This window comes from Anabrus simplex, chromosome X, assembly GCF_040414725.1.
Source record: "Anabrus simplex isolate iqAnaSimp1 chromosome X, ASM4041472v1, whole genome shotgun sequence".
In the NCBI taxonomy this organism is placed as follows: domain Eukaryota; kingdom Metazoa; phylum Arthropoda; class Insecta; order Orthoptera; family Tettigoniidae; genus Anabrus; species Anabrus simplex.
The window spans coordinates 162,488,747-162,507,355 of NC_090279.1; the positions used below are offsets into that span (position 1 = coordinate 162,488,747).

General features: G+C 39.7%; 1 protein-coding gene across 4 annotated transcripts in view; it reads right to left on the reverse strand.

Moving 5' to 3' along the window:
* Positions 1-18,609, reverse strand: part of LOC136886372 (transcription initiation factor TFIID subunit 3) — a 199,143-nt gene that overhangs the window by 39,093 nt on the left and 141,441 nt on the right. The window contains exon 9 of one of the 4 annotated variants that reach the window (XM_067159120.2): positions 4,071-4,207. The exons of the other annotated variants lie outside the window; for them this stretch is intronic. Coding sequence (XP_067015221.2) covers positions 4,071-4,207 — 137 coding nt within the window. The remainder of the gene's footprint in view (positions 1-4,070; positions 4,208-18,609) is intronic. 4 annotated transcript variants of the gene reach the window in all.

The window sequence follows — 18,609 nt, forward strand, 5'->3', positions numbered from 1 at the left end:
ACTCTCTCTATCTGTTTTTCCTTAACCAGTCTTACCTATTTCGCTTTTCAAGCTGAATTTATCAATGGTTTATATTTCTGAAGAGTTGAAAAGGATTCTCCTGGAAGGAATTAATCATCGCTGACATCTGTTGCCTTGGGGATTTCAGAAGTTAGTACAATCAGTGGTGCAATCTCCTTGAGGCAGTTTATAGAGAAGAAAGCTTTTATTCAGAAATGCACAGAGAGGGATCATTAAAAAGAAATACAGGAAGTGAAATTTATACTACCAAATGAACTAGTTTTATCTGGCAAATGATGAATGGTGAGGATTAATTATTCATCAGGGTAAAAGAATGTTACTATATTTTATGTAACAAATGTTGGAATAAAGCAAAAACTTGTTCAATTCACAGGGTGGCCACTCAAATTCAAAATTAAAATTCCTGACTTCTCATAATATTTTTATTAAAATTCTGTTTTATCCTTTATCATGTCAAACATGAGTACTAAAAATTATTACTTGAAGAAGAAGAAGAAAAATTAAATAGGTCGACAAATAGAGACTACTTCTGATCATTATAGTCAATATGGAACCTGGTAATTAACTTCATTACTTGTAATGAACTACTATTTTGACAATAACGAGCCAACAATTAACTAAACACAAAGGTAGACTCAAACCTGTGTTTGTTAACACAATAAAAATATATTAACATTTATTTACACTTGGTTGATTTACATTCCGCTTTCAAAAGTGGTATCGTCGGAAGAAAAATGATGACTGGATGATAATCTTAAGAATCAGTTTTAATCCCAGCTATTTTCTAGTTTTCTTCCAGAATAGTGGCCACCCTGATTTCATGCCATATTGCTTTGAACAAGTTTTAATGAATTATACAGGTAACCAATAAAGTTCAGTCAGATTTTGACTTTGTAACATGCAGCAACACATACCTACCACATCAAATATAGTCCCCAACAGCATCAGTGATCTTCATTGTTTTGTTTGGATGAGTGTAGATTCCACTGGGTAATGTATTCATTGTGTCTAGGCCCCTAGCCAGTTTTCCACACTTTCATATCCAATCTCTTGTTCTCTTTCAGCCCTAACAGTATACAGTTTCTGGGACCTAGAGAGTTTTTCATTTTCTTGCTCTTTGCAGCTCTTCCTCGTCAATCCCCAATATTCTCTGAAGGGTCACAATTCTTCCTCTCAGAATTGTTAGGAGGAGATGGCTTTCTAGTTGAAATTTCCTCTTCAAATAATAACCACCACTGTCACCTCATTGAGGGGTAAACAGATGGCAATCAAAAGGACAATGCAAAAGCAATATTCCGGATTTATTAGCAATTTCCAGGGGCGATTTTTTTGTTGTGGAAATACATAATAATCGCAGCATGTTAGATACAGCACTGATTTTTGCTAATACTCACAAACTAAGGAGTTGTAGTTAATAATAGGTGAAGAAAACAAATGCAACATACTGCAAAATGGGGCACCCCGAATCAAAATATGAAGACAATTGCAAATCACCACTATCGTGTTGTTTTACAGTGATTTTCACATGGAGATTCTTTTTAAGGCTGTTTGCTGCTGGGTAATGTTTTGTTGATCAATTAGACCACAAGTTATATACAGAGACCTAACAAAGAGAGTGGCAAACTTGCAAGACTTCTTTGGGATAGAAAGGTGGAAAAAACAGGCAGAGACTGAGATCAATGATCAACAACCTAATCCAATATAAAATTGGACAAAGGGGATGATGATAATGTTACAGAAACATTCCTAAGGATGAAGTTGTAATACATACCTACTGATTGCGAAAACCACAAGCTATACTTCTGTAGTTATACGATGGTTACATTTACTGGAGTATTTTCCTGAGCATGGGTTTTTATGGCCAGAAGTAAAGTAAAGAGGGGGGAGGACGGAGGAGTTGACTCTTCTTAACCCCTTTTTTCCTTCATATTGTTAGATGCAGTTGCGAAGATGAGAGAGACAATCATTCCAGTTTCTGCTAAAACATGTAAGGAAGGTTTTTACAAAAGTGATGGAATCCTTTTCTGTAAATTTTGTAGTATTAGGACAGATTACAAGCAAAGTGATGTATGGTCACGCAGCATCTTCACTCAAATTCAATGAACCTTTAATGTTAATTATGGATTTGTGGTAATGGGAAGGAATGAAATTAATACTTTATTTTCAAAATAATTTTCCATAATTTCCATAAATCTCCACCAAGAGTATAAAACAAGATCCATTGAAATCAATATTAGAAGACACAAATGATAAAATCAATCTCCGTAAATACATGTCCCTGGCAATTTCCAACCAATTCGAATGAAGGTCTTTGAAGTGGCCTTCATATTATTCTCTAACAATACAGCCTCTCTGTGGTCTACATTGGTAAATTTACCATCACAATGCTAGCATATTAGCACCTTAATATACCACCACTGAGCAGTGATCGAATCCATCACTTTGAAATCTGGATGGCCCCTTGCAGGTCTGTAATCTATATAGAAAAAGATCCTTTCCCAATGGGACAACAAAGATACAGAGGTGTTTGCTCATGGCTACAAAGGGACACACTCAGCAACTGACAATCTTGTTATCTGTTCCTTCTCCGACCACACAGTTTCAAGAATGTGTGAAGCTACACAATCGATGAAAATAAAACTCTTTGCTGTTCAGCTATTGGAATCATTTTCTCTACAGCTGAACACTTCTTCTGTGCAGCTAAACAGCCCCCAAACACAAGAGATTGATGTCCAAATTAACATCACCTTCCAGTTGATTTCTGGTAAGTCTACACCAACATAACTGATCCACATTGGTCAACTACATCTTCATAGGTTAAAGAACATGATAAACTTCGTGTTAATCCAGCTCTTTCAATTCATGTTGACGTTACCGATGCACTTCTCAATAGGTTATGATCAAGACATCCTCCACTGCAGACAGCTGAGAGGTTAGTTGATGAGAGCGTTGATCTAGTTCAACAATGGTCGCACAACTGGAAACAATCTGTTCCTCCAGTATTCCGTGATATATGTCATCAGTCACAAAAACAGTTCTGGTTACAATTTTTCCCATGGGATATGGTCAAAATTAAACCATATCAAGACCAACCTTGGTGTTTATGAAAATTCTTTGTTCATATAGAACAAGATACCCTCTCCACATTGTGACCATGGTAACAACAAGGAGACAGTGAAGCACATCATGCGAGAATGTGTCACTACAGCCTATACAGGAGACAAGGTGAACTTTATCACCCTGACTTCTGCATTAATTAACTATATTTCTAATTTAGACATTTATTATTATTATTATTAGAAAAGCGCACGAATGTGCATTACAAAGATTATTGACCATTTTAGTCTTTGCTATAATCGCATAGAGATTTGTTGTTGTTTTTACATCTTGTGATGTGATACATGTCACAGAACTGATCACACAGTGAACATTCACATTTTTCATTTGGGTCGTAATAAGACATATTTTTACATATTTTATGGTGGTACCCGTGTACTGCTAGTTTTATTATCACATGTCTTAGCTTCTGGTTGGCGTTCGTCCAATTTCGATCCAACATGGCATCTGTGCTGTAGAACTCTAGCGGAATTTCTTCTCTATTCTTCCGCCTCTCCGCTAGGTGTGCTTCTACATTCATTGTGGATGGCAGTGGTAGTTTTATCCTCAGTTCTTCAATAAGAAAGGGTTCCCGTGCTAGTTCGTATGTTAGGCAGGAACGCGTGTATTGTGAGATGCCCATTGTGGTCTTTAGGAATTTTCCCTTAACTCCTATGGTGGCCAGGTCTCTCTTTGTTAGTCTTTCCCATAATTTAGACATTTAGAGATTCTATTTTTTAAGGTAATATTTGGTTCCTTTAAATGTAATTATGCACCATACATTTAATAATAACAATAATGAAAATCTGACAGAACTTTATTGATTACCGTATGATATCTATTCCTGTCATCTACCAAACTAAGAGAATACATACAAAGAGAAAAGAACAGCTGCAGGCATCAATTGTCTCCACAGCAGGATGCAGCCTTCGTGACAAACAGAAGTGACTTACCAGTTTAAATCCACCAGCATCTTTGGGTTTGCGGGCACGAGGTCCAGTGGGCTTGCTGGGCACGGCGGGCGCGCATGCTAAGGGAGGGAGCGTGGTGGGCTGAGGAAGGCTTTCCTCTCGCTTCTCAGGTTTTGGCTCTGCAGGTAGGAAGGTTCAGAAAATATAATGTGCTAGCCTGCCACACCTCAAGCATGCACATTCTCCATGCAGACATCCAAAGTGAACTACAATAATGATGGTCAGCACCTTTAAGTTTTTGTTTCTAAGTAAACCATTCATAAATTTCTACCAAACTACTTATTTCTGAGGTTCCTCAGGACATCAGCCCTCTTGGAATTTTATGAGGAGAATGGGTATAGATACCCTCCCTCTTCTCTCATTCTGCATCCCAGAGAACTTGAGACATGGTAAAGCAAGACTAAGGAAGAGGTTTGACCCCCCCCCCCCCCCCCCGACACACACACTCAAGCCACAAAATGTATAAATTGTTTCATTTAAATTTGTCGCACTGACCTTGTATCACCTGAGAATATTGCAGGACTTCAGGCTGAGTAGAGGTCACTTGTCAGGCCACAGGTCACTTGCCGATGCCCATTTCCAACAACTTTCATTTTCATAAGAATAACGTACATTATCTCAAGCTTATGAAAATTTAAATTTATAATTCCACCTTTACAATACCTTTACAATAAGGTGGAATTATAAACTTAAATTTTCACAAGTTGATACGTTGACAATATAGGCTCTAATATGCAATTTATTACGTGCAATTATCTCAAACTGGTACTCCATAAATCAACTTAGAATTACTATTAGATCATGTCTGAGGCTTGTTGTGCATTAATATAATGAGCAATTATAATTTAGAATTTTTTCTTCATAATAACATCTTTGGTGGGGGGCAGGGGCACTGACTGAAGGGTAACTTGAAACACTAGACCAGGAATGTTTCTTTGTGTTGGGTTGTAATGTGTGTGCATTCTTCTGCATGTGCCTAATTTGAAATTTTCCACTTTAATAGCTCATAAATTGGGCGAGTTGGCCGTGCGGTTAGGGGTGTGCGGCTTTGAACTTGCATCCAGGAGATAGTGGGTTCAAACCCCACTGTCGGCAGCCCTGAAGATGGCTTTCCGTGGTTTCCCATTTTCACACCAGGCAAATGCTAGGGCTGTACCTTAATTAAGGCCATGGCTGCTTCCTTCCCACTCCTAGGCCTTTCCTACCCCATCGTTGCCATAAGACCTATCTGTGTCAGTGCGACGTAGAGAAAAAAAAATCATAAATTAACCTTTTAAAAACTTAAGGCTTAAGAATCATTCAAATACAATGATGGTAACAACAGATGTTTTCTTACAGAATTTAGAACACTGTAGTCCATAAAATGAGCCTAATAAGTTATGTGTACCATATTTTCATAATAACTGAATCAGCGGTTCTGATTATAAGAACAGTGGAGGTCAGCAAGTGCCACCTTAAATAAATTAGTACTCATGAAGAAATTATTTGCAGCAACAACAAAACTGCAAATAGAGACACTGTTAAGGAGCTAGAAGAGCCCCAGTGCAAGTACTGGCCTAGCTACACGCTTTGTCGGGTGTGACTCGGTTGTGATTATCAGTTTGTGTGTGTTATTCAAGTCTCTGTGAAATGATACCTAAAATGTCAATGCATGTCAGAGGACTTCTGTACTTACTGTACGATACAGAGCTCTTTGGGGGTACATGTTCAGTCAACTGGGCTGTCTTAATAAATCATAGACAAACAAACTCTAGGCACAACAGCCAATTAGGGTCTTGGCCTGCTGAGACAACTGTTGCCCAGCCTAATGGCCTGCAGGTACCAGAATGACATCTGGTCAGCATGACAATATTGTTAGGCTTGTATCAGACAGTTCCTCAATTCACCTCACAAGGGTGAGTAAACCACGTTCCAATCCGAAGTCCAGAATTAACATTTCTGGACTGCCCAGGAATCTAATTCCAGACAAGTCAGGCATGCTACTACTTCACTGTGTGGCTGGTGATTTCTTAATAAATTCAGAGGTGGGTAATGCTGAAAGAATAATTTAATTAATTAATTAATTAATTAATTTATTTATTTATCGTATGGCTTTTAGTGCCAGGACTGTAACAGGACAGATTTGGCTCGCCTTGTGCAGCCCTTGTAAGGCACGCCCTCTAATGAGGATGGATAGCATCTGCTGTATATGGGAACTGTCACAGATAAGACTTGTTAAAAAATCAGTGTGCTTTACTACTCTGACTAAAAATATTGAATAATCTTCCTCCATTATACATCTAGTAGTTCCTAAGATTCAGTCAGCTCTTATGATGACATGGTTATTGCCAGCATAAATCTTGTGGAACTTCAGTTGCCAGTAAATGTTTAGAACTACTGCAAACACTTTATGATTTTTTTAAAACACTTTATCTTGGTTTATGTGCTCCCTGCAGAGGGCAAGGAGATTAGGATTATCAAAGTAATTTTTGGAAAATTCAAGAGATCCAATGAAATGAACAAATTTCTTGACATTTCCAGAGTTTCAGCTCAAAATAAAAGCAAAGGAAAACAAACTGGGTGTAGATAAATGATCAAATTCTGAAAGAGAACTCGAAAATAAATTTCCTAAAATCAATAGTTTAATTACAAATAACAAAAAAGAGTGTAGCAGCAGTTAGAAGATGGCTCATCTTCTCAATTCTCAATCTGAAGATTGGTTGGCAGCAATTCATCATCTTCTCCATTCCACTACTCTCTGTAATCTGTTAATCTGTTTATTTCCTCCGACGCGTCAGCTCCTACATCTTCTCTGAACTGTTTAAGAGTATTGCAGTCTAGGTCTTCCTCTCTCTTCCATGATATTAACTATAAAACTATTGTGTCTGTAGACATGGCCAATTAATTGGTCCCTTCTTAATTGCCGATAATAAAGACCTTTTTTTTTTTACCTATTCTACTAAGAATTTCTTCATTTGAGAGTTCTGGTGTCCATGAAATCATTTCCATTCTCCTCCAGCACCACATCTCAAACACTTCCAGGCGGTTCTTATCGTTTCTGAGCCATACAAGGTCGCAATCCACTTTATAAATTTCTTTTTATTTTCCACATTTAGATTCCTCGATATAAGTAGCACCCTTATCTTGGAATTGCCTGTGCAATTCTGCTCTTTATGTTGGCTGAACTTTTCCTTCTTAAGTGATTTTACTGCCTAAGTAGTTAAAGGCATTTACGTGTCCGAGTGGTGAATAATTCATTCTTATGTTGACTGTAATATGTTGGTGGTTGCGTACCATCATTTCAGTCATCTTTAGCACTTTGTTACTCAGCAGTGGAGTATGCTAGTCCCGTTTGGTATAAATCTACACCTGCCAAAACGGTCGATGTCGCCCTGAATGAAACATGCAGACATATTACAGGACGTCTGAAACCAACACCAACAGACAAACTGTACTCCCTTGGAGGAATAGCCCCTCCTGAGATCAGACGCAAAAAAGCTGCAAGTGTGGAGAAGTTAAGGGCTTCTACCAGCTCATCCCAACCCCTACATGGACACAAATTACCACCAAACTTGATTGAAGTCCAGCAACAGTTTTATGCACTCCTCATCCCTCCCTAGTGCAGATGCAAAGAAGACCAGAAGATCCCTTTTCATCCAGAATGCTTAAAATTGGAGGAAAAGCTTCTCCCTGGTCATGAAGAAACCTGGACTACATGGAAGGCACTGAGCAGACTAAGGGCAGGTGTTGGCAGATCCAAGGACAATACGAAGAAAAGGGGCCTCTTGAAAGGGGATCAGACCCTATGTGAATGCGGCGTGGTACAAATGACAAGGCACCATATTAATTGTCCTGTATGCCCTGTTAAATGCACAGAACTTGATCTAGCACAGGCCAGTATCAGTCGTGGCTAAATTCTGGGCCGATATTTTGTAAATAACTGTATAATTTTATGTAAATATTGTAATTTCATGTATTTTATTTAATTTTGTAATATCTGTAATTTATATTATGCTACTGATACGAATACATAAATTCGTCTTTGTATTCATTTGCATGTCATTCTTCTCTCTCAATATCTTGTTCGACCTCGAGACCATTTCTCACCCGGGCTGAGTGTACTGTAAATTCTTGCTTCGTGAAAGATTCTGCAATAGCTCTGGCCTCGCGACCTTTACACCTCAGTCTTTGTCAGGAATCAGGGCAACTCTACGAGTGTTCCTGACCTCTCAATTTCCAGCGAGGTTTAGTTGCATGAATCCCAACATCCACCTAAACATGCGCATCTCTGTTCTACCATGTCTCTTTGTCACAGAATACAGTATTACTGAGTGGATGACTGTGAGGTAGGATCTTCGATTTGAGACACACCAGGATCTTGCAGTAACAAAGGATGCCTGTGACTTGGCACTACTTCAACAAGGTGGCAATGACTCAAGCTCAAGCATCTACAAGTGTGCCACTGTCAGCTGTCACACACGAGCCAAAATAATGAAACACAAATACACTGACTGACAGAGCAAATGCAACACCAAGAAGGAGTGATTCGAAAGGGATGAAAGTTGGGGAAAAAACAGAGACGGCACGGACGAATAATTGATGTTTATTTCAAACCGATATGCAGGTTACACAATGCGCACGGCATCGACTCAGTAGGATGTAGGACCACCGCGAGCGGCGATGCACGCAGAAACACGTCGAGGTACAGAGTCAATAAGAGTGCGGATGGTGTCCTGAGGGATGGTTCTCCATTCTCTGTCAACCATTTGCCACAGTTGGTCGTCCGCACGAGGCTGGGGCAGAGTTTGCAAACGGCGTCCAATGAGATCCCCCACGTGTTCGATTGGTGAGAGATCCGGAGAGTACGCTGGCCACGGAAGCATCTGTACACCTCGTAGAGCCTGTTGGGAGATGCGAGCAGTGTGTGGGCGGGCATTATCCTGCTGAAACAGAGCATTGGGCAGCCCCTGAAGGTACGGGAGTGCCACCGGCCGCAGCACATGCTGCACGTAGCGGTGGGCATTTAACGTGCCTTGAATACGCACTAGAGGTGACGTGGAATCATACGCAATAGCGCCCCAAACCATGATGCCGCCTTGTCTAGCGGTAGGGCGCTCCACAGTTACTGCCGGATTTGACCTTTCTCCACGCCGACGCCACACTCGTCTGCGGCGACTATCACTGACAGAACAGAAGCGTGACTCATCGGAGAACACGACGTTCCGCCATTCCCTCATCCAAGTCGCTCTAGCCCGGCACCATGCCAGGCGTGCACGTCTATGCTGTGGAGTCAATGGTAGTCTTCTGAGCGGACGCTGGGAGTGCAGGCCTCCTTCAACCAATCGACGGGAAATTGTTCTGGTCGATATTGGAACCGCCAGGGTGTCTTGCACATGCTGAAGAATGGCGGTTGACGTGGCGTGCGGGGCTGCCACTGCCTGGCGGCGGATGCGCCGATCCTCGCGTGCTGACGTCACTCGGGCTGCGCCTGGACCCCTCGCACGTGCCACATGTCCCTGCGCCAACCATCTTCGCCACAGGCGCTGCACCGTGGACACATCCCAATGGGTATCGGCGGCGATTTGACGAAGTGACCAACCTGCCCTTCTTAGCCCGATCACCATACCCCTCGTAAAGTCGTCTGTCTGCTGGAAATGCCTCCGTTGACGGCGGCCTGGCATTCTTAGCTATACACGTGTCCTGTGGCACACGACAACACGTTCTACAATGACTGTCGGCTGAGAAATCACGGTACGAAGTGGGCCATTCGCCAACGCCGTGTCCCATTTATCGTTCGCTACGTGCGCAGCACAGCGGCGCATTTCACATCATGAGCATACCTCAGTGACGTCAGTCTACCCTGCAATTGGCATAAAGTTCTGACCACTCCTTCTTGGTGTTGCATTTGCTCTGTCAGTCAGTGTATCTTTGGTAGTGCAGAGGTGCCAACCTTTGAAGTGGGTTTTCAGTAATATAACACCTGCTGCCCCTCCTATCTTCTTGATAATGACACAACCTTTGCCCTTTCTGACAGCAGTACTGTGATTGTGTTCAATAAACTAAGTGAACACAATCCAGGTTTAGTCGTTTATTCAACGTTCAGATCTTCGCACTATTATCGTATGTGATGCAAAGCCCTGTACGTCTGAACACAAGGCATTGACGGGGTGGAGGTCGGTACTACACGCTTAGCGAATCACAATACTTTCTTTGGCGGAGGCATGGACAAACCATGTTTGCATCAGGATTAAACTCTCGTGAAAAGACATATAGCAACTGTTGTTCTGACGCCTTTAACGAAGCTGCACTGGTTTGATGAGACAATAATGATGCTTCATAGGCATGCGTCAATCACTCCCTCAAAGATTCTTATGGTGTGGCAGAGGAAATAATTGGACAGTAGCTAGTGCAGGCAGTAATATCACTCTTGCCTTTCCAGACTTCTATGGTAATGCTGGTCTTCCAGGTGGATGGTATCTCACTGACTTCAATGGGTTTAAGAGTTCTGCTAGAAATTCAGTTCCACATTTCCCCATCTCCTTCCAAACTTCAACAAGGATGTCTTTGTCTTCAGGTCCAGTTATTTTGCTGCTTTCCATTGTGCAGATGTCCGGGTCCATGGCTAAATGGTTAGCATGATGGCCTTTGGTCCAAGGGCCCCATCCTCATAGACAAGCAAGTCACCTATACAGCGTTAACTCGAAAGGGCTGCACTGGGCCTCTGCGGAGGCTACGTGCCATTATTATTCATTACTGAGCAGATGGCAGCTGCAAACTCAGCAGGTGTGATGGGTGGAAATTCACCGTGCACTGGATTGGCAGTGAGACTACGTGGATGTGGAAACTTCCTCATTAAAAATGGCATTGAAGTGTTCATGCCGGCATCTAAGAATATCCGCCAGGTTTCGAAGAAGCTGTCCAAGTTTGTTCTTGAAGTGGATGACATGACCAACATCTTCAGAGATACGATGACGAGATCTGGCAAGCCTATAGCCACCATTCCCTCCTCCAGGTCGATCGGTCCTAGAGGTCGCAGAAGCATTTATTCTTGGGAGTTGCAACGGTTTGTTTACTGACAGATTTAAGCTTCCAATAGCAGACCAGATTGATATGTCAGTTGTTGAGCAGAACTATTCCTTGTATGTGATCTTCTTGGACTTCATTTTACGCTGGGCCTACCTCGTCATTCCACCACCAGACCCGTTTGTCCACAAAACACCTTCCTGGTTTCATCACTCATACTATTTCTTTTGCACTCAATTGAATTTCTGCAGCGATCTCATTCCATGTGTCTTTCACAAGGCAGTCAGGGACAGACAGTGACCATTAGCTCTGTTGCTTTGTAATGAAGCTTCTACCACTAGATATAGTGTGAGGTGGTGACAGGTTGGACAGGTAAGTGGAGGTGAAGCTCAAAGCCAAAAACCATGAGTTTATGGTGAGGAACAATGTTTTCTGGTAGTATCACTTTACAGTTCATCACTATCCACAGATCTTTCTTTTTCACCATTCTGTAATTAATTTGCGACTTGTGATCACCACTGCTATATGCGATAATGTGGGACAGCATATTTGCTAGTGCCAGAATATACAAGTAAAATGCACAGGCCTTCAATAAGGTCGAGTGACAGGAAATATTAATACATGTATGCCTGTGTGTCTATATTTTAACTTGCATATAAAGACAGGACACTAAAAAAAAGTTTCTAAACTGCTTTACACTATACAATTTTTAAAATAAGAGCATTCATGATAAAGATAGAATATGTGCCATGCTACATTAAAGGGGTATACAACCAAAAGATTCTGCTACAATAAGTAACGACTTAAGACAGATGGAAGAAAGAGGACAGAGCTATGAGAAACAAAGCAACAAAGATAAAAATTCAAAATGAGATTATACATGATGTATGGTATTTGCAGTGTTCAATTTATTTCTGTGACGTGTCACCCAGCTCTTGTACTCAGAGCTCTATATCCTCTCCTTATCTTTTCTGCAATATATCTTTGCGAGTACAGTTTACTTATGTAATTTTGTAGTTTCTTTAATCCTCAGTTCAAATAAAGCCTATGACAGTGTCAAACCATGAAACCTAGTTTGGAAGAACTTCGATATTCATTCGCAGATTGTACAATTTCATATGGCATCAACAGTCAAGAGAAGAGTGGAAGTAAAATTATCACATAACACAAGAATATACAACACAAAAGCTGACCATCATTTTAAAACTGTACGTTCACCTTATTAGTTACCATGAGTCTGACCATGCGAGCATGAGCTATTGAAGCCATTCCAATGCAATATCTTTGCTACCAAATAAAGTTCAGAAAAATACCAAAAAAGCACAAGCAATAAAACATCAGGCTATATCTCCAAGTGTTACACGCTGATAAAAATGGGATACAGCATTCTGGGATTCCATGTAAGCGTATCATCTTTACTTAGTCTGATACACTGATGTGAAAACCGTAATCCAGATTCTCATATTACACACATTATTTTCTATTCCTTTTTTAAAAGAAATATTGTGGACTGTTGGCCTACACAAATTTTAACTATTTGCATGGGATTTTTTCTTGTGATATGTGAACATGTCTAATTCAACTATGCTGAATACAAATATGAACTTGGTTCTCCCCTATCATGTACCAATTTTTCAAAACATAAGAAATAAAGAAATACAATATCTCACTCTTGGACCTCCCAGAATTTCAATCTGAGTCTGCAGTTCCAATGGTGCATGGAACATCTCCCCTGGAGGGGTGAATGGTATGCCATCCTTTCCTCTCATGAATCTTGCTTTTGCTCGCAGCGTTATGAGGGTCTGCCGCCATCGAAGCGTATGCCTGACCAAGTGCCGTATTATGCACATTATACCAGTCCAGCAGCTGGAGTTACGGTATGAGGTGGTATTGGATACCAGTACTGTTTGCGCGTAACCCACACTGCGAATACACCGACCGGCAACTGTTACGTCGTAGAGGATTCGAGCCTGTTGTTGTCCCCCATCTTCAGAGTCAGCCAAGGACCCTGTACCAACAGGACAATGCACAACTGCATGCGGCACTCATCATCCAATGGTTTTCTGGTTGACCACCATTTCACGCGGCTTCTTTGGTCTGCATGTTCACCGGATCTCTCGTCCATCGAAAATTGGCCTGCCACAGGACACTCACAGTCGCAACGGATGATCTTTGGGCATGCATGGAAGCAGTACAGAGCGATACCGCAGACGAACCCAAAATCACTTCTTCCCAATGTCACATTGTGTAACGGCAGTTATTGCCACCTGTGGTGGGGCCACACAGTAGATTTCTCCATGTTCTGTATGTTGTATTGAGCTGCAAGAGTAATTGTGTCACCTGTGTATTAGGTTATTCTGTCCAATAAATCTGGTTGTCATGGCTCACATCTTTCTTGGTGTTGAAATATTAAAGGCCAGCAGTGTATTATTAAAGTATACAAGTACTTACAGCTTCTTCAGTTGTGAAATCACTAGCATTTCACTCCAGTAGGGCAGTAGAACTGTGGCAGTAGCAAGCAGAGAAATTAAATTATGGTTCCCTTTCAAGAACTTACATTTTTGAAAATATATATTATATGCAATTAAATACAAACTGAGTGACATTATTCTTTTGAACAATGTTTTCCCTTAATTTTCTTTTATAAAAACTTTCGCTGCGCAGAAATGAAGAAAAAATGCAGTTTAAGATAAAAATGCAGCCAAGCAAAGCAGAAGAGCTGCCAGCCAATATTTGACTGCTATGAAATATCTCTTCAAATGGAAAATTACATGTGTTATGAGATTTATTTTTTCTTTCAAAATTGGAACAAACATTAAATTGCACTTCATTTTCTGAGACTTCTGTGAAACATTTTCAGGCCCACAATTTTTTCTTGGTAGCAATAAATCTATAAATGTGTCCTTAAAATATTAATTATGAGCAGAAGAATGTAGATCTCTCCAATCTACCCAAATTCAGAGTTCCAGGCTCAAATGAAATAACAGATTCTGCTATACATCTCGTCTTATCTGCCTCTTATCTTTAAGTCGTTAGAAATCAAGTCAGCGCCTTGGTTTTCTTTTACTTTTCTTAAAACATCCATGGATCGAGTCAATTATTGTCCTAGGTAAGCTATTCTCCATTTGTCTCGTATGATCCCACCAGCGAAGCTGGTTTATGCATACAGCTTCATCCACCGAGTTCATTCCTAACGTAGCCTTTATCTGCTCATTCTGAGTACCCTTCTGCCATTATTCCTACCTATCTGTATCAGCGATTGCTCTCGCTATTTTCATGTCCCTTACTTCTAACTTTTAAGATATCCTTTCACACCCATACCACAAATCAGTCCGAAAAGAGAACAGCTGTCAAGATAATTTTCTCTGGGAGCTGACTTATTTCTGACAGAAAAATTATGATCACAATTGCAAGCTCACTGCATTAGCTTTGTTACACCTTGATTGAATCTAACATAATATATTACCATCCTGAGAGGATAAACATCCTAAATACTTGAAATTATCTACCTGTTCCAGTTTTGTATTCCCAACCAGACCTTCAATTCTTTTAGGTTTATTCCCTACTGAGATCACTTTAGTCTTGGAAATGCTAATTTTCATATCATACTCCTTGCACCTGTCTTCAAGTTACAAAATATTAGATTGCAAGCTTTCAGCCATTTTACACATTTCAGTAGATGATCCATGTAAACTATGAACAATAAAGGTGGAAAGATTAAAGCCTAATCTAACTAAGTACTCTGAAACATGAACTTATTCTACCATCAATTCTCACTGTAGCTCAATTTTCAACATAAATGCCTTTGATTGCTTTTAATAATCTACCCTCAATCCCATAATCCCTCAGTTAACATCTTTTCCCTCGGTACTCTTATCTATTCCTCTGGTAGCATTTTTCAATTAGCTGGTGCATAGTGAAATCTGATCCTGACAGCCCCTCTGTTGTCTGAAACCACACTGGTTTTCCTCCATCTTACTCTCAACCACTCATCACACCCTCCCTTCCAAAAGGCCAGTGAATACCTTGCTGGGTATCTGATTAATGGAATACCTCGAAAGTTGTTGCAACCCTTCCTGTTCCCTTGCTTATAGATAGGTGCAATTACTGCTTTCATCTAATCAGAAGATTCCTTACTGACATTCCATGCTAATCTTATTACTCTGTGAAGTCATTTTATCCCTGTCTTCCCACTACATTCCAACATTTTAGGTTTAATTTCGTCTACTCCTGCTGCTTTATGAGAATGAAGTTTATTTACCATCCTTTCCACTTCAAACGTAATTTCACCATCATAATTTTCCTCCTGCCAATGAGCTTGGTTGTTCACCTTAATAGAAACATATCCCTTTACACTGAAGGGATTTTCAAAATGTTCGTTCCACCTGTCCATTGATTTCTTGGAATCCACTATGAGTTCACCTGATTTATGCCAAATGCTATTCATTTCCTTTTTTCCGCCCTTGCTAAGATTCTTTATCACTTCCAGAAAGTTATCCCTTGCTACATGACCAAAGCCTTTCCAGGTTGTTAGCAAAATCTTCCTACAACTTCTTGGATTCAACAACTATTTGTTTTGCTCTGTTTTATTCATCTACATACAATTCCTTGTTTGCATCAGTCCTTGTTTGGAACCATTTCTGATACACCTTTTTACATTTACAAGCTACTCTCACTTCATCCTTCCACCAATATATTCACTTTTTTCCATCTTTACATCTAGCATTCACTTGCTGTATCCAGAACCTCCTTACCTTCTAGTGTTTGGAACTTTTCACTAATCATATCCATGTATTTTTGACTAATTTCCTAGTCCTGAAGATTCTCTACCCTTGTTTATCTGTGGAAAGATTTAATTTTCTCTATCCAAGGCCTAGAGATATTTAGTTCACTTAAAGATTAGATAGTAGTCTGTATTATAAAGAAACCCCCACAATACCCTCACATTTGTAACAGATTTTCTGAGTTCAATGTCAGTTATGATGTAGTCTATTATGGATCTCATGCCCCTGCCATTATAGCCTTATGACTGAAGAATGTATTTGTAACGGCTATACTTATACTAGCACACAAGTCCAGTAACTGCTTCCCATTCCTATTAGCTTCCACATCTTCTCCACATTTACCCATAACCTTTTCCTATCCTTCAGTTCTATTTCTGTCTCTTGCATTGAAATCGCTCATAAAAACGTTATGCACACATGTATAATTCATATAATGATGCAAGTAAACAGTGCAAAATTAAGGACAGTAATGCTAATATTCCAAAATTGGAATGGTGGACAAACGCAAGCACCATCTTCAGAAATCTGCTTACAAGTATCTACACTCTCTTCTCTTTTGATGCTACAATGTTACCTATTGAAAACTACAGTAGGTCCAGCGCACATTCTCTACAAACAGTGTGTAACACATGCCTTTCATTATATTCTTCACAAACAGCTTACATTTAGACTCTGCATTGGAAGACTGTTTCACACTCTCTTAGTCAGACATTGTTAAGCACGGGAAAGAGATGAAAGGAACTTGCATGAACAGGTACTAACTTGGCATGGTGCCCCAATTCCACACTAAATTCTACCTTCCTTCCTGCGTTCCTTCCACAAGGTACAAAAGAGGACAGAATTATATCCTTATTTGTATACTTACATAAAACCATGAGGCATATCACACAGCACATACAATTTTCTTTGAATGCAATAAAGTAGAAACCAATCACCTACAAGTCGTATAATCTGGCCAATTAATTTCAAGCATAAAACGAAAAAAGATGACATTAACTATGTCATTTATGCATGTTGAGTGTAAACTTCATAAATTCATTCTCAATTATTCTCTAACAAAGCGTAAATCTTTAATGTCTGCTCATCTCTGATCAGAACTGAATAAAACAGAACAAAATCTCTGTCGGTGCGACGTAAAACAACTTTCTGAAAGAATGTTTCTTGAGGGTCCACCTTTTCATACATTATATGTTTTCTTATTAATTTACATAAATAATGTTACATCATTACTATGGCTTCAGCGAGGCATGTTTCGCCTATTTTTTAGGCATCTTCAGCTGCTGTTCCTAATATCTACTATCAAAATTGCTAGGATCCTAGGCTCTGTTTATGATAAAATGCTTAAAATAGTTCGGCTAACATGAATTGCTCTGTCTAGAAAGTTATGCTTATACATGCTATATATCTTATAGAAACATCTGGCTAACATGAATTACTCTGTGTAATAAGTTATGGTTACACATACTATACATAAAAACCTGGACAGACAGAGCAATTCATGTTAACCAACTATTTTACAAATTTTGTCATAAACAAAGCCTAATATCCTAGCAATTTTGATCTAGGATATTAGGAACTGTGGCCGAAGATGCCTAAAAAATAGACTAAACATGTCCTGCTTAAGACATAATAATGATGTAATATTATTTATGTGAAGTAATAAAAAACATATAATGTATTGAAAAGGTAGGCCCTCAAGAAACATTCTTTCAGAAAGGTATATGTTGCTCAATACGGACCTAACGATGAGATTCATAACTTGTAAAGCAACTTGGAAAAAAAAAAAAAATCAATTTCCAGTAGGGAAGCTAAACCGATTGCATCTACTAAGAATATCAGTTAATCAAAACTGATAGTGTACAAGCTTAAAAAGAAAAAAAAAACCGTAACAGTGTTTCACATCAAAGTGGCAGTGGGCTCTTCAGTAGGAATGCCACATCTCTCCACGAGTCAGGGTGGCTAGTACACTGTTGAGACACCACTGCAAGGTGGAGTTTTCCATGTCTCATTCAAATCAAACATCAATGCATTTAGGGCTGTTGGCCAGGTGACAGATTCCCCATCACTTGGTTACCTAATCCTATGATTTACCATATCTAAGGAGTGCGCTTTTGACTTAGATGTAGTAAACTTCTGTGATCAATGCAATGATTCATTCTTTATTTTTGTTGCTCATAGTGCAAGTTAAAAATCTGCTTCAATTGTTGAATTAAGAGCACTTGGTGAAATGTAATGCTCATCTTCTATATTCTTCCTATTCAGTAAGAGATACTTTTTATACCACCAAATGGTAAGCTCTCCATTGTTCTCCTGTAGGCGGGGCAGGGTTTCCCCGTTAGCCGCTAATAATGCGCATGTTAACCAAATGATGTGAGACTCTTTAAAAGATATTAACCACACTGGAATTTCCTGACGATGGTTTCCTGGCCAGATCTTCGCCCACAGAAGGCTTATTACCAAATCTGACCATTAGATGATTGGTTTCCATTTGCCTCATTAAATCAATACATGAAAATAGCACATACATCAGCACAGCATTTGTAAGAATATTACACAAGTATTCACATAATACATTACACAAAACAAACATTGGGTTAGCACAGTTTACTTAAAAGAGCATTAGAAAAAATCAAAGGCTAAAACCACAAAAACCATCACACAACACATGCACATGCACATGCAAGCAAGTCAAACAATGTCAGAGAATGTATTAACATAAAGAGTCTGATGAGGAG